This window comes from Carassius gibelio, chromosome B20 (assembly GCF_023724105.1).
Source record: "Carassius gibelio isolate Cgi1373 ecotype wild population from Czech Republic chromosome B20, carGib1.2-hapl.c, whole genome shotgun sequence".
NCBI classification, from domain to species: Eukaryota; Metazoa; Chordata; class Actinopteri; order Cypriniformes; family Cyprinidae; genus Carassius; species Carassius gibelio.
In genome coordinates this window covers 1,646,930-1,670,834 of record NC_068415.1, presented here as the reverse complement: position 1 = coordinate 1,670,834, position 23,905 = coordinate 1,646,930, and the positions used below count along the sequence as shown (strand labels likewise).

The following is a 23,905-nucleotide window of genomic DNA, read 5'->3' as shown; positions in this document are numbered from 1 at the left end:
TCACACAAAAAGTGGTTTATTCTCATGAAAATGTTATTTGTCAAACCTTTGAAAAATATATATAATTCTGTGTTTTCTTGCATCAGTTTTTCTGTATAATGATATCAGATGCTGTTTGTACCTGTGCTCAGATCCAGATCCTTCATCTAAACTCCAGGCCGAGTTTTCCTGCTTCACGTTCATCGGGCGATTGAACAGCAGCATGTGCACGACTTCTGCAACACCGATCAGATCCAGCTGACGCAAAAACACAGATATGAAGCGCAACAATCACATGACTTTCCTTGCATTTAATGATTTTCTTAAGATTCCTCTCTACTGCATTTTAAATCCACCGTGAGGCAGGGTTCACAACGCATTTCAATTAAACTGAACATTCAGCATGAAACACTGAGACTAAATATAAAAATAAATCATTTAAAAATTAAATGAAAATAGATACAAATAAAATGAATGAAAATGAAAGCAAACAAAACAAAAAATAAGATAAAAAAATTAAACGCCATAAACAAATACAAATATAAATGTCAAAATTAAAATAAATACACAAACAAATCATATACATTCATACAAATATGAATAAATTAAAAATGGAAATATTTAAGTGTAATAAAAATATATAGAAACTGTAATAAATACAAACAAATAAAATAAATACAGTAATAAAAACAAAATATTTAGAGATAAAATTACAGTTAAAAATTATATTATATTAGTTCATGTTAATTTCAACATTTACTAATTATTAAAATCAAAATGTGTGCTTGTTAACATTAGTTACATATTTACAACAAAAATCTATGACAAAAAAATTAATTACTTTCACTTCAAATACTAATTAGTTGTAATTTTTCATGATTTTTTTTATTTGCCACAATTCTAGACTTTTCTCCTCATTTAAAACACAATAAAATTTAACATGCTCTCTTATTCTTTTATATATTTCAATATGCACACATCAGAATATGCAGGTTGTTAGACTTTTAACATAAATGTTGTGTTACATTAAATGACATTATTGCAACCAAATCCAAACATTTTGTTCTCCAAAAACATTAGAAACCTTAAAAGTAGACACTGCATTTAATGATCATTATGTGAGGGAAGAAACGGGGGATGCATGCACCTGATAGGGCGACGCAGAAGGCGACAGGAGACCCTGCTGGATGTATTTCTGAGCCGAAGGAAGATCTCGTGCTGTTGTGACGTCAGTCTGGAGCTGCAGATCCACCGAGTTTGAGAAATCTAGTGCTGTGATGCCGCTGCAGACACAAACACAGGAAGATCAGGTTAAAACCAGCAGCACATTCCTGCGTGTGCATGTGCTTTATTCACCTACCTCAGGTAAAAGTAGAGCGAGTCTGGCTTCAGGCCTCCGTGAACCACTCGACAGCAATGAAACCGTTTCACAAGCTCCAGCAGCAGAACGACCAGCAGAGAAACATCTGCTCCAGCTCTGGGCTCGGTCAGGAGATCCTACACGAGGAGAGATGAAGACAGAAGAGTCTGTGAGGACCAGTGTTGTGCTAGTTACTAACAAATAGTTACTAGTTACAGTTACTAGTTACTTCATTCAAAAAGTAACTCAATTACTTTGTTGATTACTTACACCAAAAAGTAATGCTTTACTGTTACGAACTCCCGAAATGATTCAAATGATTTGCGATCCCCAAAATGACTAAAATGATTCGCGAACCCGCTTTGAACTCCCGAACTGACTCAAATGATTCTGGAAAAATGTTGTGTTCGCAAACTGACTCAAATGATTCGCGAACCCGCTTTGAACTCCCGAACTGATTCAAATGATTCACGAACCTGCTCCGAACTCCCAAACTGACTCAAATGATTCCTTGAAAAATTAGCTTGTGTCGCTTCCATTCCATTCCATCAAGTTTCTCTTCTGTCTGGACAATATAAGTTTTGATATGTCATGTCATTGTGTTCGCGAACTGACTCAAATGATTCGCGGACCCGCTTTGAACTCCCGAACTGATTCAAATGATTCGCGATCCCCAAACTGATTCAAATGATTTGTGAACCCGCTTTGAACTCCCAAACTGACTCAAATGATTCGCGGACCCGCTTTGAACTCCCGAACTGATTCAAATGATTCGCGATCCCCAAACTGACTCAAATGATTCGCGAACCCGCTGTGAACTCCCGAAATGACTCAAATGATTCGCGAACCCGCTTTGAACTCCCGAAATGACTCAAATGATTCGCGAACCCGCTTTGAACTCCCGAAATGACTCAGATGATTCGCGAACCCGCTATGAACTCCCGAAATGACTCAAATGATTCGCGAACCCGCTTTGAACTCCCGAAATGATTCAAATGATTCGCGAACCGCTTTGAACTCCCAAAATGATAGAAAAATGATTCGCGATCCTGCACTTCAGTCAAAATTAATTAATTTAAAAAAAGTAGCGGACAATGCACCATATGGTAATGGTAATGGAGTTAATTTATTTAAAGAGTAATGCCTTACAGTATTAGTTACTGTCAAAGGTAATCGCCTTACTCAACTCCAAAGAACCTTTTATGCTAAAAAGGTTCTATAATGACAAGAAAGAACCCTTTTGGCACAAATGTTCTTTAGGCTATTATTCATTCATATATTACATTATTCTGCAACATTTTGTATTTATAATTAAATTATTGTCTGTAGTAACTTAATATCACCTTTTAATCATTTAATCAAAACTGAAATGGCACTGTTCGTGTGATATTGATTAACTAGGCCTACATAAAATGATATAAATATATACATTTTCTAACCCCCATATCTTGAATTTTGTGATCATTCACATGCATTCATGTAAAGCATTGGAATACACTGAATAATGCAGTGAAAGAACGCACTCAAACTGCGCACGCACCACACGCACTAGTATGACTTCATCATGTAACTTTACATTAGCCTAGATGCGGGCACTTTTTAGGCACGATTTGTTTAGTTTTTGAATATACTTGATACTGTTAAAAGGCACATCATTTGAGTCGCGATCCCACTCCGAACTCCCAAACTGACTCAATTGATTCGCGAACCCGCTACGAACACCCGAACGGATTCAAATGATTCGCGATCCCGACTCCAGAGTGTGTGTAATGTGCATTATAGAACAAAATGTCAAGCATCGTCAAGTTTTTTACATTATTTGACTCATTAATTTAATAAAATAGAAAATCTTGAGGGAAGCGGCGAGGAATTAATCTTTATTAGTTTATTAGTCTTCACAACTAAACCACTCTATTCCTAGAGAAAGACAGAACTGAAAACCTAAATAAAATGTGTTTCTTTATATATATATATATATGTGTGTGTGTGTGTGTGTGTGTGTGTGTGTGTGTGTGTGTGTGTGTGTGTGAGAGTACATGATGTATATATTATATTTAAGGAGCTAATTAGTTAAACACAATTTGGAACTCATGTCCACATGAGTTGTCCAATTTTTTGTGTTGTGTCATTAGTTGTGTCTTATCTTGATTAATAATTATTACACAAATTGTAATTTTAAATTACATTTCAATTTTTTTATTTTATTTTACTCTTTAATTTACTATTAATCTATTCTTAATTTTTGTCTATTCTGTATTATTCCACCCTTTATATTACATATTCTTCTTGCTATTATAAACCTATTGTTGTTCAGTTATTTATTATGGTATTATTCATATTATAGTCCTACATATAATTTTATGCTATTATAAATCTATTATATCACATGTTATTGTATGTTATTGTACTACCTTTCCATATTATTCACTTTACTTTAAGTTGTACTACATATACTTTTTAATATAACATATCACAAATTATTAGTGTTTAAAGATGTATTATTTAGATTTTATCCCAGTATTTATCCCAGAACACACAGCTGTGTTCTGACCTGAGACACAAGAAAGAGAGAAAAAAGAAAGAAACACAGAGAAAGCAATAAAACAACTACATATCATGTAATGTACATTCAAATTACATTACATGAATATGTCACAGTTATACTAAATTAGCAGATTTTTAAACCGAAAAAAATCAACGAAATCAAGAAATGAGCTTTCAATTAATAATTTTCCAAACCTAACTAAATAACTGGAGGCAAAGTTTTTTTTTTTTACTGCACGTAGACCACAAACCTCTGAAATCGGTTGATAAATGTGAACGTTATCGTGTTTTTATTCAGTCTTGCCCTCACTAACATGGCTCAAAGCGGCCAATGAGGCGTCTAGGTATTTATTTGTCTATAAAAATATCCTACATGAGCCAAAACTGCACCGGAAGTGTGATGTAAAGGTTAAGCTCTTCTTGTTAACATAGAGCGCCACCTTCCGGTCATTTGAAATATGCGCCTCCAGAGAGAAGCAAACAGCAGGAGATCTTCTCTGGTCAGGTTTTATACTTTAGTCCTTACTAATTGCGTAGCCTGCCGTTTATCATGCCAAGTTGAATTTGGAAAAACACTTTCTTAATCGGATTACTGTTTTGTTTTGTTTTGCTATGCAAGGTACGCAGAATCCTTGTTGACGTCAAATTGTTTGGTGAATCTGATGATTTTAATCAAACGACTGTGATTGGTTCATTCACACCAGCGCTGAGAAGAATAACATGTACCACGTGACGTGCTCGATGCGCACTGCCGCAGTCTAATAAACTAAACACACCGATACATTTAATTAGCCATTAAATAAATAAATAAATAAATTACTGTTAAATATGGAGAGTTCTTATTTATCAGTTGCAGCTGACTAATTAAAAAACAACAGGCAGGTCGCTAAACCCCGCCCATTTTCCGACCAGACCCACTTGTTTACTTAGTTTAATAATATCATAAGTTCAATATTCATTTAATACACATAATTACTAATTTCTTGGCATTCATACAATCATTATAAAAATCGGGAAACCATCCCTAGAGTGATGAAAACATTTAACTTGAACTAAATGGATTTTTAAAAATGTTAAGGTGATTTGTGATAATACTATTTGTTCTTCATTTTCCAATGTTTAAGTGAAATTAATAACTGTCCATGATAAACCCTCACAACTAAGCAAGAACTACAATAGAAATATACGAGTATGTGTCACTCCTTTTCTCACAGAAAATATATTAAACTCAAATCAAGTTTTATCAATTTATTTATTTATGCCATAATTTATTCAGGCAAGATAATGCAATATAATATAATATAATATAATATAATATAATATGATATGATATGATATGATATGATATGATATGATAGGCTATAATATAATATAATATAATATAATATAATATAATATAATATAATATAATATAATATAATATAATATAATGTTTAATGCCCTGCACTCTCTTTCTTCTCACAAGATAAAATCATTTAAATTAAAATCAAGATTAGATGTCAATTTATTTAATTATTTATAAATATAGTTGTCAAAATGCAGTCCTTTTAATGCATATTACTAACCAAAAATTAAGCTGTAATATATTTTGGAAAATTTACTAAATATCTTCATGGAACATGATCTTTACTTAATATTCTTGTGATTTTTGGCATAAAATATTTTTTTTTAATTTTGACCGATACAATGTATTGTTGTCTATCGCTACAAATATGCCTATGCTACTGATGTACATCTGATACAGAGAAGTGAAACTGTGTTCGACCCCTGGTGCATGCAGACAACACTGACAATAACGGTATATATACAAATACAGATAAACACAGAAGAAGGCCACTAAAGTGTTTCTGCCCTGAGCTCATGGGGGGCAGATGCCACACAAAAGCTCTTTGTTGCGCTCGTCCAATCACACACACCGGAGGACAGATCATGCGAAGGGGGCGGAGCTTGCGTTCGGATGCGTGCGGTGCTCGATCGCCAGTGCAAACAACGCGCCGTGGGACCGAGCCTTCGCTACTTAAGGGTTATTTATTAGGGTGGGATCGGCTCAGCAGCATCCCTGATGTGAGTACAGCGGGATTCAACATGGATGCGCGGGCCACACCTGTGCGCCAGCTGCGTTACCTGCGGACCTGTTGGAGACACCCGGGCACAGACGCGCAGATCAGGGCATCCTGCAGCGCGGCGATGGCGTTGTGACCACCGGCTTCGACAAAGACCTTATGGGGCCCCTTGCGCATCACCGCGCCCGCTGGATTATCATAGTTCGGATTCAGAGTGGGTTCCGTTCAGACCGGATTTAGACCGAACCTCAGCGTGTGTGAGTGTGATTTTGAGACAAAGACCCGACGCGCAAACCGACGCGCAATGGAAGCGCTTCAGCTGGATGGGCTCAACCCATCACCGGCGGAGAACGGCAGTGTGTCGCAGTCTGAGCCGCACAAGCGGCTCTCGCAGGTGGACACCGTGGTTCTGCCGTTCCTCGGCGGGTTCGGGAGGTACCAGCGGCGCTTGGTGGCTCTAACGTGGATCCCGGCGTTCCTTATCTCGTTCAGCCAGTTCTCAGATCACTTTCTGCTCGGTCAACCGGAGACAAAGTGCGTCCGAGTGGATCAGAACAGCACGAACTCGGTTCGAGAGATTTTCCATCTGATATCGGCCGGTAACGACGCCGCCTCCGCCTCCGAGGGCAGCAACGTATCGGCGTGCATGTGCTCGGAGTGGCGGTTCGAGCTGCAGTCGGGACTGCAGCAGAATGTAGTCACCAAGGTAAGATGCTCTGATGGATGCCCTTGGATGGGATTCCCTCCGGCTACAATTTAAAGGAATAGTTCACCTAAAAATTAAAATTCCGACATCGGTCAGAATCGGCCGTATTTACGCGCCATCGCGTCATTCCAAAACGCGCACGATTTTCTTTTTTATCCCTTGGAATGCGAAAAAGATGTTTAACCGAATGTCTGCACACTGCTCTTGTCTGTACAATGTAAGTGGACCCATAGCACACATTCATCGAGGAGACATCTATTTGACGTCTGCATTTATATCTACAAGATGTATTTTTGCTCATATGCAATATTGGGCGTCTTTTGGACGTTTCCTATCAGATATCAAATAGTTGTGTTTGAGATGTTTATGATTTAGAATGTATTTAAAACTGACACCTGAAAGGCATCAGTCAGACACACCGCAGATGCTTTACAGATCAAGAGATCTTTAACAGACATCTACTTAATCATCATTTTAACGAGTTAAATTATTACATGCTAAATAAAAATTATAACAAAAAGCTTAAACTTTGCCATAAGTATGACTTGTCATAATTTAGACTTCCCATGTGTAACGTAGGTTTAAATTTTGTATTTTTAATTTAATAATTTAAAAATTTTTTCCTTATAATTTTGACTTTGTTTCATGAAATTATATGCAATCATTTTGACCTTCATCTCAATTATATGCTAAAATTCTAAATTATTAGATTAAAGAGTCAATTATCTATTCCTTCAATTTCTTTTATAGAAAAACCTATGCAATGCACAGAGAAAATAAATTATCTAAAATTACTGATGGATGCCATACTGTTTACTTGGAAAACATCTCCTCGATTTAAACTCAGAATTTCAGCATATAAAGTCAGAATTTCCAGAAATAAACTCAGAATTTACAATGTAAAGTCAGAAATGTGATTATAAACTCAGATATGCATGATATAAACTCAGTATTGCAGTATTATAATTTTTTATATTGCACAATGCAATGCACAGAGAAAATGACTGATGGATACATGATGCATATTGTGCATAATATGTTTACTAGGAAACCATCTCCTCCTGATGAGAAATCACATGAAATCACATAAAAGTAATTAATTTTAGGCCTTACCAAGCATGCCCTGAAATGACTGAAGATGCATGTTGTAAATCTGTAAACGTTTAGCATGAAATCAGCTGATTATTTGATGCACTTTGCAGATATACATTTAATTAGCAAGGTTATACTCAATAGGGAGTTCGATCAAGAAATTGAAAGGTTGCATTGATCACTGATGGTTATGTAAATTAGATATTTAACCAGCAGTGTCAACGGGTTCATGAGGATATCACTTCACCTACAGTATGTATATCAGACTGATAAATGAGTGTCACACCCTCCAGACTGGAGCAGATAACTGTTTAAATGCTCACCCCAACGTACAAAGAGATAAAACTGAGGCCCGCCAACTAATGTCAGCACGCTTCCTCTTAAAGTCTGAAAAAACAGTTTGTTAGATTGCAAGTCACAGTCATACTGTGAAACTCCAAATAAACATCTATGAACGTCGTATGTGAATCTCACACAGAACTAGTTCCAGTAAAGACCTTAAACATATTATCATCTCACACATTTTCTTTCAGAGCTCGATGCACATTTCGTTTTGCACAGAAGTTTGCTACTACATACTGCATAGAAGCCTGTTTCTGTCATGAGATAACAGAAAAAGAGATAATTGTGATTTTTTTTTTATCTGACAATTCTGACTTGAGAAACATTTAATAGTGAGATATAAACTCAGAATTGCATAAACACCAAATAAATGTATAAATGAAGATATAAACTCAGAATTGCGAGATATAAACTCAGAATTGTGATATAAACTCAGAAGTGAGATATAAACTCAGAAGTGAGATATAAACTCAGAATTGAGATATAAACTCAGAATTGTGATATAAACTCAGAATTGAGATATAAACTCAGAATTGAGATATAAACTCAGAATTGCGAGATATAAACTCAGAATTGAGATATAAACTCAGAATTGTGATATAAACTCAGAATTGCGAGATATAAACTCAAAATTGCGAGATATAAACTCAGAATTGCGAGATATAAACTCAGAATTGAGATATAAACTCAGAATTGCGAGATATAAACTCAGAATTGTGATATAAACTCAGAAGTGAGATATAAACTCAGAATTGTGATATAAACTCAGAATTGCGAGATATAAACTCAGAATTGCGAGATATAAACTCAGAATTGTGATATAAACTCAGAATTGTGATATAAACTCAGAATTGCGAGATATAAACTCAGAATTGTGATATAAACTCAGAATTGTAATATAAACTCAGAATTGTGATATCAACTCAGAATTGTGAGATATAAACTCAGAATTGTGATATAAACTCAGAATTGCGAAATTTAAACTCAGAATTGTGAGATATAAACTCAGAATTGCGAGATATAAACTCAGAATTGTGATATAAACTCAGAAGTGAGATATAAACTCAGAATTGTGATATAAACTCAGAATTGCGAGATATAAACTCAAAATTGCGAGATATAAACTCAGAATTGTGATATAAACTCAGAATTGTAATATAAACTCAGAATTGTGATATCAACTCAGAATTGTGAGATATAAACTCAGAATTGAGATATAAACTCAGAATTGAGATATAAACTCATAATTGTGATATAAACTCAGAATTGCGAGATATAAACTCAGAATTGTGATATCTACTCAGAATTGTGAGATATAAACTCAGAATTGTGATATAAACTCAGAATTGCGAGATATAAACTCAGAATTGTGATATGAACTCAGAATTGTAATATAAACTCAGAATTGTGATATCAACTCAGAATTGTGAGATATAAACTCAGAATTGTGATATAAACTCAGAATTGCGAAATTTAAACTCAGAATTGCGAGATATAAACTCAGAATTGTGATATAAACTCAGAAGTGAGATATAAACTCAGAATTGTGATATAAACTCAGAATTGCGAGATATAAACTCAGAATTGCGAGATATAAACTCAGAATTGTGATATAAACTCAGAATTGTAATATAAACTCAGAATTGTGATATAAACTCAGAATTGAGATATAAACTCAGAATTGAGATATAAACTCATAATTGTGATATAAACTCAGAATTGCGAGATATAAACTCAGAATTCTGATATAAACTCAGGATTGCGAGATATAAACTCAGAATTGAGATACAAACTCAGAATTGAGATATAAACTCAGAATTGTGAGATATAAACTCAGAATTGTGATATAAACTCAGAATTGTAATATAAACTCAGAATTGTGATATCAACTCAGAATTGTAATATAAACTCAGAATTGTGATATAAACTCAGAATTGAGATATAAACTCAGAATTGAGATATAAACTCAGAATTGCGAGATATAAACTCAGAATTCTGATATAAACTCAGGATTGCGAGATATAAACTCAGAATTGAGATATAAACTCAGAATTGAGATATAAACTCAGAATTGTGAGATATAAACTCAGAATTGTGATATAAGCCCAGAATTGGGATATAAACTCAGAATTGAGATATAAACTCAGAATTGTGAGATATAAACTCAGAATTGTGATATAAGCCCAGAATTGAGATATAAACTCAGAATTGAGATATAAACTCAGAATTGTGAGATATAAACTCAGAATTGTGATATAAGCCCAGAATTGGGATATCAATTCAGAATTGTAATATAAACTCAGAATTGTGAGATATAAATTCAGAATTGTGAGATATAAACTCAGAATTGTGATATAAAATCAGAAATGTGATTTAAACTCAGAATTGCCAGAAATAAACTCAGTATTGTGAGATAAAGTCAGAATTGCTAAATAAACTCAAATTACGAGATCTAAACAATATAAATAACTCATATTTATGATAAAAACTCATAAACTTTAAGAGTTTATATCTCAAAATTGCAAGTTAACAAGTCACAATTCTGACTTTTTTCTTCCAATTGTGAGTTCATTTTTCACAATCCCAGTATCCTATTTGTTGGGATTGTTAATTGTAACTTAAAAAATTGATTGCAATTATATTTTTACTTTTCATCCCGCAGTAGAAACAAGCTTCCATAAGTTCAGCCCTAAACAAGCACACGTTTTCCTGCAGACCCAGTATTTTATCAGTGAGTCTGTGTTCCTGTCTTGATGTTTTTAGTCGAATAACTGGACGCCTGATGTCCTGTTGACCTGCTGTGTGTGTGTGTGTGTGACCTTTCTCACACCGATAGCCTAGTGTCTTCACTGAGTGTGTTAAAGAGCTTCATTCATGCTGCCGGCCACGCAAACAAATGCTAATGAAGCTTTCTGAGGAAGTGAGAGGATATCTGTTCACTTCTAGCTTTAGTCACGTTTATTGGTCACTTTAAACTCAGCATGCAAGAGTTTTGTTGAAGGCATTTTGTATTTTAGGCCATGTTTCTTTTGTTTGTTTCATGCTTGCATACCTAGTGCTTGAACTTGGGGTTTCTCTTTCTTTTCCATTTTTGTAAAAATAAATTATAATTTGGATTAAGAAAATAAAACATATTTGTTGCATTGTGACATTATTTCCATGGTATTTGTGTACATTTCACCACCAAATGTTTATTACTGTAAAACACATGGATTACTTAAATTTAATTCTAATCCTGATTCATTGCAATTCACAAATAGTTTTTGCTATATAACAATACAGTACTCTATACAAGAATGTAAATCAGCTCAAATTAAAATAGAAATGTTAGCATCATACATATTGTATATAGTATCAATAAATATATTTATTTGTACACGTTACAGTAATAAAAATGTATTTATTTTAGATAAATAGTGTTTAATCAACAATAATTTGACTAATCGACATGAAAATATCTTTATATTTTATTTTTTTAAGGATGACGACACTCTAAGTTCTATTTTTTTATCATTTCCAAGGGTAATTCAATAATTGCTTTTACTGTATTACAATAAAATACTCTAATACAAGATATTAAACCAGCACAAATTAAAATTAAAAATTATTAAATATAAAGATTGTTTAATAATATTTGTTATATATATATATATAGGAAGAAATATTACAGTATTTTATTTTATTTCCTCAATTATTTCAATTTTAACAAAAAAATTTTAATACAAACATTTACCATCATGTATAAATATTTTCAAATTCCAATAAATGCATTTTGATTTGTCTTCTGATTTATCTTAAATGACATGAAAATAATATCACAAATGTTTTTTATTCCATTTTTCTTGTACGTTTTTTAACAGGTAACATCATATTTGTGACCCTGTCTGTGAAAACCCAGCTAAAAAGTCTTTTTTTAGAGATTTACTGTTTTCTATATATAATCATGCTTCATAAGGTAAAGAACGTTTTTGAGGATGTTCCATTGATCTCTTTATTACTGTCCGAGTAAGACCATGTCAAAGATTAAAATCATAGTGAAACTTTGATGCTTGTTATTTCATAATTCGATTGTGAGATTTAACCTGGATTTAACAGAGAGGGCCATATTTGATAAGAAACCTATTAAAGTTAGTTAGACACATGGGCCTATTTGACTTGATTTGTGTGTGTGTGTGTGTTGCAGTGGACGCTGGTGTGTGACGGCGAGTGGAAGGTCCACATCGCTAAGTTCTCTCTGCTGGTGGGCTCGATCGTGGGGTACCTGCTGATGGGAGCGATGGCAGACTGGTAGGTCAGAGACACACTGGCGTGTTGCAGATGTTGTGATGTGTGTGTGACGGTGTGTGTGTCTCAGGTTGGGCCGGATCCCCGTGCTGCTGGTGTCTGTGCTCTCTGTGCTGGTGTTCGGCTTGGCCGTGGCCTTCTCTGTGGATATGGCCATGTTCAGCACGCTGCGCTTCTTCGAAGGCTTCTGTCTGGCGGCGATCAGACTCTCGCTTTACGTCCTGAGTGAGTCTGACTCTCGTCCTCCTCAGTTTGAGCTTGTTATCATCTTTACAGCGTCTTGATTTCATTGAAACATCTGACTGAATACACACGAGTCCGTCCTGCAATCACATTTCACAGAAAGATGTTTAAATAGTTTCAGACTTCTTCATTCTGTTCTCATCGAGTAGAAAAGGGAATGTCGAGGAACCCCTAGAATCTGTACAGGTCAGATTTCACCCCACAAATCAAGAAAATCAAAGAAAAAGAAGAAAAAGTATCAATAATTTAACATTTTAGTTTCATTTTATCAATATCTCTTACTTACGGGCGTTAGATTTTTATAAAAATAATACAAATAAAATAAATATAAAGATGTATTTCTTATATAAAAATATAAATATAGTAAAAAATTGTTTTAGAAATTATTTAAAAAATAAAAACACTATTTTTTACTATATTTATATTTTTAGAGAATATATATCTTTTTTGTTTCTAGTCAGAATTTGTTCAACTTGCCATATTTTAAAAATAAAACAAATACTACTTTAAATAAAAATGCTTAAATGTTATCTATATATATATATATGTTTATATATACTACGTCTATAAAAAATATATATTGAATACTACAATTAGAATAACTATTGAGAATAAGAACCGCAAAAAACAAAAAGGACAATATCTGGAGGATTTATTTTCTCTATGCAAAATATTATACATATTCTTTTGATTTTAGGGTTAAATATGGCATGTTTTCAAGAGAGTCGCTGCGAGCACAGTCTCTCTTTAAGTGCACACTTTAATTTATGTGATCTATTTAATTCTCTGTGTGCTTTAGAAAGCGGTTTTCTGATGAGCAGACATTAAGTGATGCTGATTAAGTAGCTTTTTCAGAGGCCGGGGAAGCTGTGTGTGTGTGTGTGTGTGTGTGTGTGTTTAATGGCCAGAACACCTCAAGAGTTCATTAATTTTCTCTAATGGAGCCACTTTCTGCTTCGCTCAGACTCAGATGACATTTGAAGTTCGATGGTTTACAGTGCTCAGTTTTCTCAAAAGCATTTCAGTTATATTGGATGTCTTCAAGATTTACAGTGAGTGAAAAACAGCCTTAACATTAACATAAAAGAATAAAATACTGCCTTTTATTACTGGTGTTTGATAAATCATTCATCACCATTTTCACCTGCTGGACAATAAAATGCTTTCTTCAAAATATCCAAATGCAGTTTCTGTAAATGCAACTTCGCTCAGACAGAATTGGTCTTGGCTCAGAAAGCTGTTGTGTTTAATATAAAGAATAATCAGCATCTCTTCTTGGTTTAATATGCGCTTGTGAGATTACAAATTGATCCACTGGGATTGGTTTGGAGCGGTTATTCACAAGTGAATAGAGTCGTGGGATCAGTTTACGCTCTGTCCATTTCATTCACTGAGTGACTCTCTCTGAATAAGATCAATTTGAGTTGAGAGGAGGAGGAGGAATTAGGAGAGAGACACTTACTAACTAAATGTTTCTGCTCACAAAGGCTGCATGTAGTTGATTAAAAATACTGTAAAATTCTAAAATATTTGTACTTTTTATTATAGGTGTTTTTTATGTGAATGATTTGTAAAATGTAATTTATTCCTGTGATCAAAGCTGAATTTTCAGGATCATTACTCCAGTTTTCAGTGTCATGTGATTCTTCATATCCTCCAGTCCACAAGGTGGCGCACAACTGAAACACTTAAAGAATCAGAAAACTTTCTTTGTGTGTGATATATTGGCTCATGGCTTAAAATACATCAGAAACATCAACAGCCCACTGCTTTCGGCAAACATAAGAAAACACAAGATTTGGGATTTACTCACTCAAATCTGTTAGAGTATTAGGATCAAGTCACAATACATTCACTTAAGAGGAAAATAACTTCAGTTAATGTAAAATAACATAAGATATTTGTCTTGTTTTCCAAGAAATTTGGAATCTGAGTGATTTAACAGGAGAAAAATATCTGTCATTGGTGTAAGAAAACTACACTGAATTTGAAGGGGAACAAAACTTTTTTTTCCTTGTGTTAAGCAGCTCACTTAATATTTATAATTTGTTTATTTTTTTACTGGTTCAATTAATTCCGGCAATCAAAAAAAAAAAAAAAAAAGCTTACTTAAAAAAAAAAATTACTTTTTTAGGAACCCCCTAAAATTTTATTTAAATTGAATAATTCTAATTAATTGAAGAAGGAAATGTATACAGTTTAACAACAACTTATTAAAAGTTGAACAACAATTACAATTGTAGGGTCCTTTGAAAGAAGATTTAAATTTTTTTCAAATTCCTTGTTTAACTTTTTTTTTCTGGTCTTGGTTTTAATGGTTACATTAAATTTTAGCAAAAAACAAACAAACTTGTACTTAATTTAAATCAGGAAACTTATACAAATTAACAAAAATGTAAATTAACATCTAATTAATTGAATTAAAGAAACTTAAACAATTTAACAACAGTTTAAGTTAAGGGCCCTATGAAATCCATTTAATTCAGCGTTTTTCATTCGTTTTAATGGTTATTTAAAATTAGAGTAATCATGTCTAATGTTTAATTAACTAAAATCAGGAGCCTTATACACCATAACAACCGTTTATTAAAAGTAGCAGCAGTTCACATTTTAGAGCCCTCCTTTTTTCCCCAAATTCTGTGTTTTTGTGTTTTCTCTTGACTGGTTTGAATGGCTATGTTAGCTTGTGCTAATGAAAGAGGTGATTTCCTCAGGGATCGAGCTGTGTTTGCCGGCGTGGCGTTTCTCCATGACTCTGATTGCCAGTCTGATCATCGTGAGCGGTCAGCTGCTGATGCCCGGTCTGGCCGCGCTGTGCCGTGATTGGCAGATCCTGCAGATCGTCATCATCGCCCCGTTTGTGCTCATGCTGCCCTACGTCTGGTGAGATGCTCGATAAAACTACAGCGATGCATGAGACACACACGACTAGCGAACACTGTCCTGTTCACAAGCTGAAATAATCATCTGGTTTGGTGAATTTGACACTGTTTGTGGCTTGTTAATATTTTATAGCAAGCAAACTAGATATCCTCATGCAGAAGTGTATTCCTGTTTGTTTTCTTCACTGCAAAAAAAAAATAAATATATATTCTACTTATTATTTTTGTCTTGTTTCTAGTCAAAGTATCTAAAAATTCTTAAATTAAAATGCACTGTACTTGGTAAGAAAAAAGAAATAAAAAAAGTTAAACAATTAATATTAAGTGAGTTAAAATGAGAAAAATATTTGTCATTGGTGAAAGGGAAAACAATATTTTTTTTTTCTTGTTTCAACCAAACTCTGTTTATATATTTTTTTATAGTTAAATTAATTATATCAATAAAAAAAGGCTGATTAATGTTTTAGGCACCCCCTAATATTTTATTTAAATTGAATAATTCTAATGAATTGAAATCAGGAAATGTATACAATTTAACAAGAGCTTCTGGATTTGATTTAAATGATCACATTAAATTCTAGCAATCCAAAAAAAAAAAAAAAAGCCAAATTGGGAAACCTATACAATTTAACTAAAGTTTACTAAATAAATTGAAATTTTGGGGCCCTATGAAATCCATTGAATTAAAAAAGCATTCATAAAAAGCACATCTAATCACCTGAATTCATAAATCTTCAGCTGTTTAATTGATTATAGTTTTTTTTTTTTTTCACTAGTGTCCTATTAAATTTTTCATTTCTTTAGAAATTCTATGTCGTCAGTGTATTTTTTATTTTTCTTCTGCAGTAAATGTATCTTGATTTAATAGTTTTTAGAAGTATGGACTAAAAAAACAAGACACAGATAGCGATGTTTCTGTGCTCAGGATGTTTCCGGAGTCTCTGCGCTGGTTGTTGGTCACTCAGCATTATCAAAGAGCCAAGCTACAGATGTTCCGCATCGCCCATAGCAACAGGGTCGACACGGCAACCGACTCCAGCGGCATCCTGTCAGGTGAGCAGCGCTGTGAGTGTGATCCACCCGCAGCCTGAGGAGGAGGAGGAGGATGATGATGAGGATGAAGAGGATGATGGTGATGAGGATTGATGAGAGTGGTGATGAGGATGATGGTGATGATGAGGATGATGATGATGGTGCTGATGAGAATGATGGTGATGAGGATGATGATGATGGTGATGATGAGGAGGATGATGAGGATGATGATGATGGTGCTGATGAGAATGATGGTGATGAGGATGATGGTGATGATGAGGATGATGATGATGGTGCTGATGAGAATGATGAGGATGATGAGTATGATGATGATGGTGATGAGGATGATGATGTTGATCAGGATGGTGATGATGATGGTGATGAGGATGATGATAATAATGGTGATGATGAATGATGAGGATGATGATGATGGTGATGATGAGAATGATGAGAATGATGATGATGGTGATGATGATGTTGATCAGGATGATGATGGTGATGATGAGAATGATGGTGATGATGATGATGGTGATGATGATGTTGATCAGGATGATGATGGTGATGATGAGAATGATGAGAATGATGATGATGGTGATGATGATGTTGATCAGGATGATGATGGTGATGATGAGAATGATGGTGGTGATGATGATGGTGATGATGATGTTGATCAGGATGATGATGGTGATGATGAGAATGATGAGAATGATGATGATGGTGATGATGATGTTGATCAGGATGATGATGGTGATGATGAGAATGATGGTGATGATGATGATGGTGATGATGATGTTGATCAGGATGATGATGGTGATGATGAGAATGATGAGAATGATGATGGTGCTGATGAGAATGATGGTGATGAGGATGATGATGATGGTGATGATGATGTTGATCAGGATGATGATGGTGGTGATGAGAATGATGGTGATGATGAGGATGATGATGATGGTGCTGATGAGAATGATGAGGATGATGAGTATGATGATGATGGTGATGAGGATGATGATGTTGATCAGGATGGTGATGAGGATGATGATGGTGATGAGGATGATGATGTTGATCAGGATGGTGATGAGGATGATGATGGTGATGAGGATGATGATGTTGATCAGGATGGTGATGAGGATGATGATGGTGATGAGGATGATGATGTTGATCAGGATGGTGATGAGGATGGTGATGAAGATGATGATGGTGATGATGAGAATGATGGTGATGATGAGAACGATGGTGATGATGATGATGATGATGATGGTGACGAGGATGATGATGGTAATCAGGATGAAGATGGCGATGATGATGAGGATTATGGTGATGATGATGTTGATGATGGTGGTGGTTTTGCAGAGCTGGAGACTGAACTGCAGCAGAAGCCGAAGACGTTCTGTGTGACGCAGCTGCGTGGAACCAGAAACCTGTGGAAGAACACCGTCGTCTTGTGCGTCAACTCGTGAGTGCTGCTTCAGATTAGATCTCACTAGTACTGGCTTTATCTATCAGTGCCTTTTGGCAGGTAAGTAGAACTTTACTAAACTTAAGCCATGCTGGGATTGATTCTTCAGTGTTACGTGCTCAAATCCAGGAAGTCCTTTGTCATCTAGATCGGGGTTTTCAATCTTATACCACAGACCCTCAGAGAACCCCTATCTGTATAGTTTATTCTATAAAGAACTAGTTTCTGCTGTGAATATATATACTACAGATAATCTAAAATATTGTATTGGAAAATTGTTTCTGTAAAAATACATTGTTGTGTTTATCCTTCTCATAGTAAAAATATTACAATAAAAAATTTTTAATGATTAAAAGATTTTTATTTTAGTCAAATTTTTATATAATTATGTCTTTATTTTAACAATTTTGTTGTATTTAACAACTATCATTATTATTGTTATTATTATTTATCTCTAAACGTGATCTAGATGGTTTCACCTGCAGTTTTGTGCTCTATAAGCGCTCTCTTTAGACTCTGATTGTGTGTTTGTTGTGTTCTGGACTCTCAGGTTGACGGGTTATGGCATCCATCACTGCTTTGCGCGCAGTGTTCTGGAGGGCAGCGCGTCTCATCTGCACTATTACGCGCTCGCGGCGATCGCTGTGGCCTCCTGCTTGGTGCTGTTTCCGGTGGTGGCTGGCTTCGGCAGGAGAGGAGGACTGCTCACCTTCATGATCATCACTGCTCTGGCCTCGCTGCTGCAGCTGGGATTGCTCAACCGTACGTACAGTACAGCACATGATGACACAGACTCTGTACCTGCCTCTGAACCTTTACTAACTGCTGTCTTCTTTCTCCTTTAATGCAGTGATCGGCAAGTACAGTCTGTGGCACGATGCAGGTAATACAAAAATATTATGCATTACATATTTTATTGTTGTGACAGAAGAGACTAAAAAATGCTAAAGACGAATAATACAATGCATTTCAATAATCATGGCATGTGTTAATGCAATACTGTAGCCAACATGATATTTCAATGAATAAGACAGCATTAAATGTTAATTCTACTAATGCATTTGAAGTATTTCAGGTTTTAAATGATACATAATATTATACATTTTAATTCATTAATTATTATAGGTAACTTAAAATGTCACATATACATTAGGGAAAAAAGTTGTTTTTGTCATGCATAGTTAGTAAAAACTTTACATTTAATCTAATTTACATGTATTTTTTCCAGTCAGTTTTTTTTTTAGGTATGCATTAATTTTAATCAAACAAAATGTTTTATTAAAATAAAAAAATTATTTAATACATATAAATTAGATTAAAATACATAAAATAATATTAAAATGAATACATGTATATATTTTAAAAAATTTATAAATTAAATGAAATGCTGGATAGTAACACTTTATATTTCTGTTCTTACATTTCTACAATTATAATGTACAATAAAACCTTTTAATTTCTACTAATATGGTTTAAACATCCTGAGTTATAAATTATACACCATTTTATAAAATATACTTTCATAATTCTTATTAAAAGTTATTTAAAAAAAACATTGACTTTCAAAATCATCTTCACAGAAAATCATCTTTTTATTGTTTATTGTTTCCTGTTTTTTTGATCAAATAAATGCAGCATTTAGAGATGAGCATTAGAAACTACTGTAAAAACATAAATTGTTCTGATGCCAAACTTTTGACTGGTAGTGTATATATCTATTAATATATTGTCTGTGTTGTCCAAGCTGAGCGGGACTCACTGAACCAGCGTTTCTCGTACGCCTTCTCCATCATCGGGATGTTCTCGTCTCATGCGGTCAGCACACTCAGCATCTTCTACTGCGCTGAGATCACGCCGACGGTCATCAGGTCAGCATCTCTGTCCATCCATCCGTCCATCTGTCTGTCAGAGACTCCAGTCTGATCCGAGGAATACACAACACTTCACACTGAGCTCCAACACTTACTCAACACTTGTTTATTAGTGGAAGAAAGTAATTTAACCCCTTAACTGTCACCGTCCCATATACTTCACTGTATTACAATTAAATCCTAATGTAATCATGACAAACTTTATATAATTGGAAAGGTCTAAGACCCCTAAATAGATATTTTACCATTATTGTTTGTTACAAATTGTGTAGGAACAGTTTATTATTCATTCAAGACAGGAGTGCACCAAGAGTCTATGACTAATCTAAATGAGGTCTGACCTTTGACACAAAAAGAGTAATATTGAGAGAGTAATTGATAGATTTGTAACAGAAATGCATAAAACATTTTTTTTTTTTTTTTATTAATCAGAGTTTGGCACCTGGTTGATGTTTTTCTGTATAGTATAAACAAAATTGCATATGAACCTTTTTTTCATATCAACTTCAAATTTGGAACACAACTTAGACATATTGCTTTAATTTTATTGCAATTTTGTATCTGTAACTATTTTTTATATTTATTTTATATAAAATAAATCTTTTATATTTTCTTTACAGTAAATTGCATTTTTTTCAATATAAACTTCAAATTTGGAACACAACTTAGACATATGGCTTTAATTTTATCAATTTTGTATTTTTTATTTAAATTTTCTTTTAATTTCTTATATAAAATAAAATTTGTACATTTTGATTACAGTAAATTTAAACTTCTATAATTTTCTATGCTTTCAATTTATTAAATTGTTACACTTCTGTGATACTCTGATAATTGTCTTCTTAAAAGAGACCAAACTTAGGTCTGTATTCAAAAGCGTTCATGAAATATAATAATTTAAGTTTGTATAGTGCACTTTCTCGTGAATTTTCAAAAATGCTACTTAAAATACATTTTCATAAATTTAAAATTTTAATTAAATTTAAACTAATACAACAGTAAATTGATAAAATCATTAAATGTAATAAAGAAAATTGTATAAACTAATGTAATAGTTATTTATTAGATAATAAAAATACAGTTTTCATTTTAATTTTAGTTAAAGTTTTAGTGATTGTTGTTTTGGTCATTTTTATTAGTTTTAATTTTTTTATGTCTATTTTTGTTAATTTGTATTTTATCTTAGTTATTTAATTGCTTCAAGTTAAACTAGATGAATAGGAGAAATTAACTTTTTGCTTTTAAAAATTATTTTTAGTTTTTGTTGATATTTTGAATAAGGTTTTATTTTCATAGTTTTTGCTTTCTCATTCATTTTACTTAAAGCTTTAGTTATTTCGTTTTTGTCATTTTTAATAGTTTTTAAATGTCTATATTTTTAGATTTTAGTTTTAGTTTGTTATTTTAGTATTTTTATTGCTATTTTAAAAATGTTTATTATTATTATGGTTATGTTTTTAGTAATCTTGCATTTTTGTCAATTTTATTAGTTATTTTTACTATGTTTATATTTACAAATGTTTATTTATTCCTTTTAGTTTATTAAGCTTTAATTATTATAATGCCTCAAGTGAAACAAAACGAATGAGAACTGCAGTTTTTGTTAATTAGAGTTTTCGTTAATATTTTAAATTCGATTCTATTATGTTTTTTTGTTTTATTTAAATATACCATCCCTGGTTTTAGTAAATGTCAAAATTAACAAACTATATTTCAAAAAATTAAACCTTAGTGTTACTGAGGATCCATTCATGTCTTTATACTTACATGCTTGATTTTGCAAACACCAATAATTAAAGTAGGATAAACCTGATCATTACCAGATGTTTTGTTGTAACAGGGGTGGAGGTGTGGGTCTGGTCCTAGCGAGCGCAGGTTTCGGTATGCTAACAGCGCCACTGATGGAGCTCCACAATCAGAAAGGTTTCTTCCTGCATCACGTGATCCTCACCTGCTGCACTCTGCTCTGCATCATTTGCATACCGTTGCTCCCGGAAACCGCCGGCCAACCGCTGCCTGAGACTATTGCTGAGGGGGAGGGGCTTCTGCGGCGGCCCATCCTCCCCGGAGAACAGCACCACCTACTGGCCATGACCGAGGTCAGGGAGTATTCACGTGTTCAGGACACGCCCCTTCACCAGATCGTCAACCCCGGCAACGGCGCAGTGCCTAGCAACAGCACAGCCAATGGTGTGAGGACTTCATGACAACATTTGCTAAAGATGGCCAAACAAAGAGCGATTGTTGAACGAGTTTCACTTATTCTTTTTTGCTTTTTAACTGTGAAATGCGACTGATGTCGTGGTAAAGTGTCAAACGCCTCATTAACCAGCATTGGTGAAAAACTCCAACCTTTGTACAAACTGGAAATGTAATTTTAACTTGCGTTTAGTGAAAGGAACTATTTTTCGAATGGCCACTACCGAACAACCATCTCACGGAGGAGTTTCACTGATTTGAATGTGTTCTTTTTTGTACATTTGGTAAATGTTTGGTATTTATTATAAGGACAGAATAAAACAGACAGTAAGAACCGGCGGACTTCGTTCATGTAAGGGAGATTGTTTCCACCACAGGATAAAGAAAATTAAAAAAAAGGTATTAGTGACTTTGTCTCAGTCACAATTTTTTTACTTTTTTTTTTTTCTTAGCAATTCAAAAAAAAAATGGCACTTCTAAGTAAAAAAACAATTGTAGGATATAAACCGGAGAAAATTTAGAATCATAAGATATGAACTCAGAATCGCAAGATATAGAATTTTGAGAAAAAAGTCAAAATGGCACTATATAAACTGAGAATTGCAATATTTAGCGCAGCAATTCAGAGAAAAGTCAGAATCTCAAGATTTTAACTCAGAATTGCAAGATTTAATGCCGCAATCCTGGAAAAAGTCAGAATCGTAAGATTTCATGCCAAAATCCGAGAAAAAAGACAGAATCGCAATATTTAATGCCGCAATCCTAGGAAAAGTCAGAATCGCAACGTTTAATGCCGCAATCCTAGGAAAAGTCAGAATCGCAACGTTTAATGCCGCAAACTTCGGAAAAGTCAGAATCGCAATATTTAATGCCGCAGTCCTGGGAAAAGTCAGAATCCCGAGATTTAATCTCGCAATCCTGGGAAAAGTCAGAATCGCATTATTTAATGCCGCAATCCTGGGAAAAGTCAGAATCGCAACATTAAAAGCCTCAATCCTGGGAAAAGTCAGAATCGCAACATTAAAAGCCTCAATCCTGGGAAAAGTCAGAATCACAACATTGAAAGCCTCAATCCTGGGAAAAGTCAAAATCGCAAGATTTAATGCTGCAATCCTAGTAAAAGTCAGAATTGTACGATTTAATGCCATAATCCGAGAAAAGTTAGAATTGCAAGATTTAATGCTGCAATCCTAGTAAAAGTCAGAATCACAAAATTTAATGCCACAATCCTGGGAAAAGTCAGAATGGCAAGATTTAATGCCGCAATCCTCGGAAAAGTCAGAATTGTAAGATTTAATGACGCAATCCTGGAAAAAAGTCAGAATCGCAAAATTTAATGACACAATTCTAGGAAAAGTCAGAATCGCAAGATTTAATGCCGCAATCCTTGGAAAAGTCAGAATCGCAAGATTAAATGCCGCAATCCTGGGAAAAGTCAGAATTGCAAGATTTAAACTCAGAATCGCAAGATTTAATGCCGCAATACTAGGAAAAGTCACAATTGCAAGGTTAAATGCCGCAATCCTAGGAAAAGTGAGAATCGTAATATTTAAGCCGCAATCCTAGGAAAAGTCAGAGCCGCAAGATTTAATGCCGCAATCTTGGAAAAAAAAGTCAGAATCTCAAGATTTAAACTCAGAATCACAAGATTTAATTTGCAATTCTGAGAATATGGAGTTAAAAAGTCGCAATTACCTTTTTTTTGTGCCGTGGTGAAAAAAACAACAACAGAATTATGAGAAAAAGGTCAAAATTATGAATTTATATCTCAGAAAGGAGACCATCTCATTTTTTATTCCTCGCGATTCTGTTAAATAAAAGTCACAATTACTTTTTGACATTTGTTTGATCC

The 23,905-nt window shown here is 34.0% G+C and overlaps 2 protein-coding genes across 3 annotated transcripts in view; one reads left to right on the top strand and one right to left on the bottom strand.

Moving 5' to 3' along the window:
- The window catches only part of LOC127983496 (mitotic checkpoint serine/threonine-protein kinase BUB1 beta), a 13,188-nt gene extending 7,065 nt beyond the window's left edge, over nt 1–6,123 (bottom strand). Inside the window, exons 1-4 of the mRNA XM_052585703.1 lie at nt 6,016–6,123; nt 1,340–1,476; nt 1,127–1,262; nt 122–237 (exon numbers count right to left, since the gene is read on the bottom strand). Coding sequence (XP_052441663.1) covers nt 122–237; nt 1,127–1,262; nt 1,340–1,476; nt 6,016–6,123 — 497 coding nt within the window. The remainder of the gene's footprint in view (nt 1–121; nt 238–1,126; nt 1,263–1,339; nt 1,477–6,015) is intronic.
- Nucleotides 5,785–23,905, top strand: part of LOC127984027 (solute carrier family 22 member 23) — an 18,773-nt gene continuing 652 nt past the window's right edge. Inside the window, exons 1-11 of one of the 2 annotated variants that reach the window (XR_008160526.1) lie at nt 5,785–6,652; nt 12,270–12,373; nt 12,441–12,595; nt 15,328–15,496; nt 16,421–16,548; nt 17,878–17,980; nt 18,534–18,745; nt 18,834–18,866; nt 19,728–19,851; nt 21,695–22,877; nt 23,306–23,905. The exon at nt 23,306–23,905 is cut by the window's right edge and continues 652 nt beyond it. Coding sequence is in view for 1 of the 2 variants with exons in the window: in XM_052586484.1 (XP_052442444.1) it covers nt 6,251–6,652; nt 12,270–12,373; nt 12,441–12,595; nt 15,328–15,496; nt 16,421–16,548; nt 17,878–17,980; nt 18,534–18,745; nt 18,834–18,866; nt 19,728–19,851; nt 21,695–22,061 (1,797 nt within the window). In the remaining variant the exon portion in view is untranslated. Of the gene's footprint in view, nt 6,653–12,269; nt 12,374–12,440; nt 12,596–15,327; nt 15,497–16,420; nt 16,549–17,877; nt 17,981–18,533; nt 18,746–18,833; nt 18,867–19,727; nt 19,852–21,694 lie in introns of both variants that reach the window. The other variant, XM_052586484.1, reaches the window with a different exon arrangement.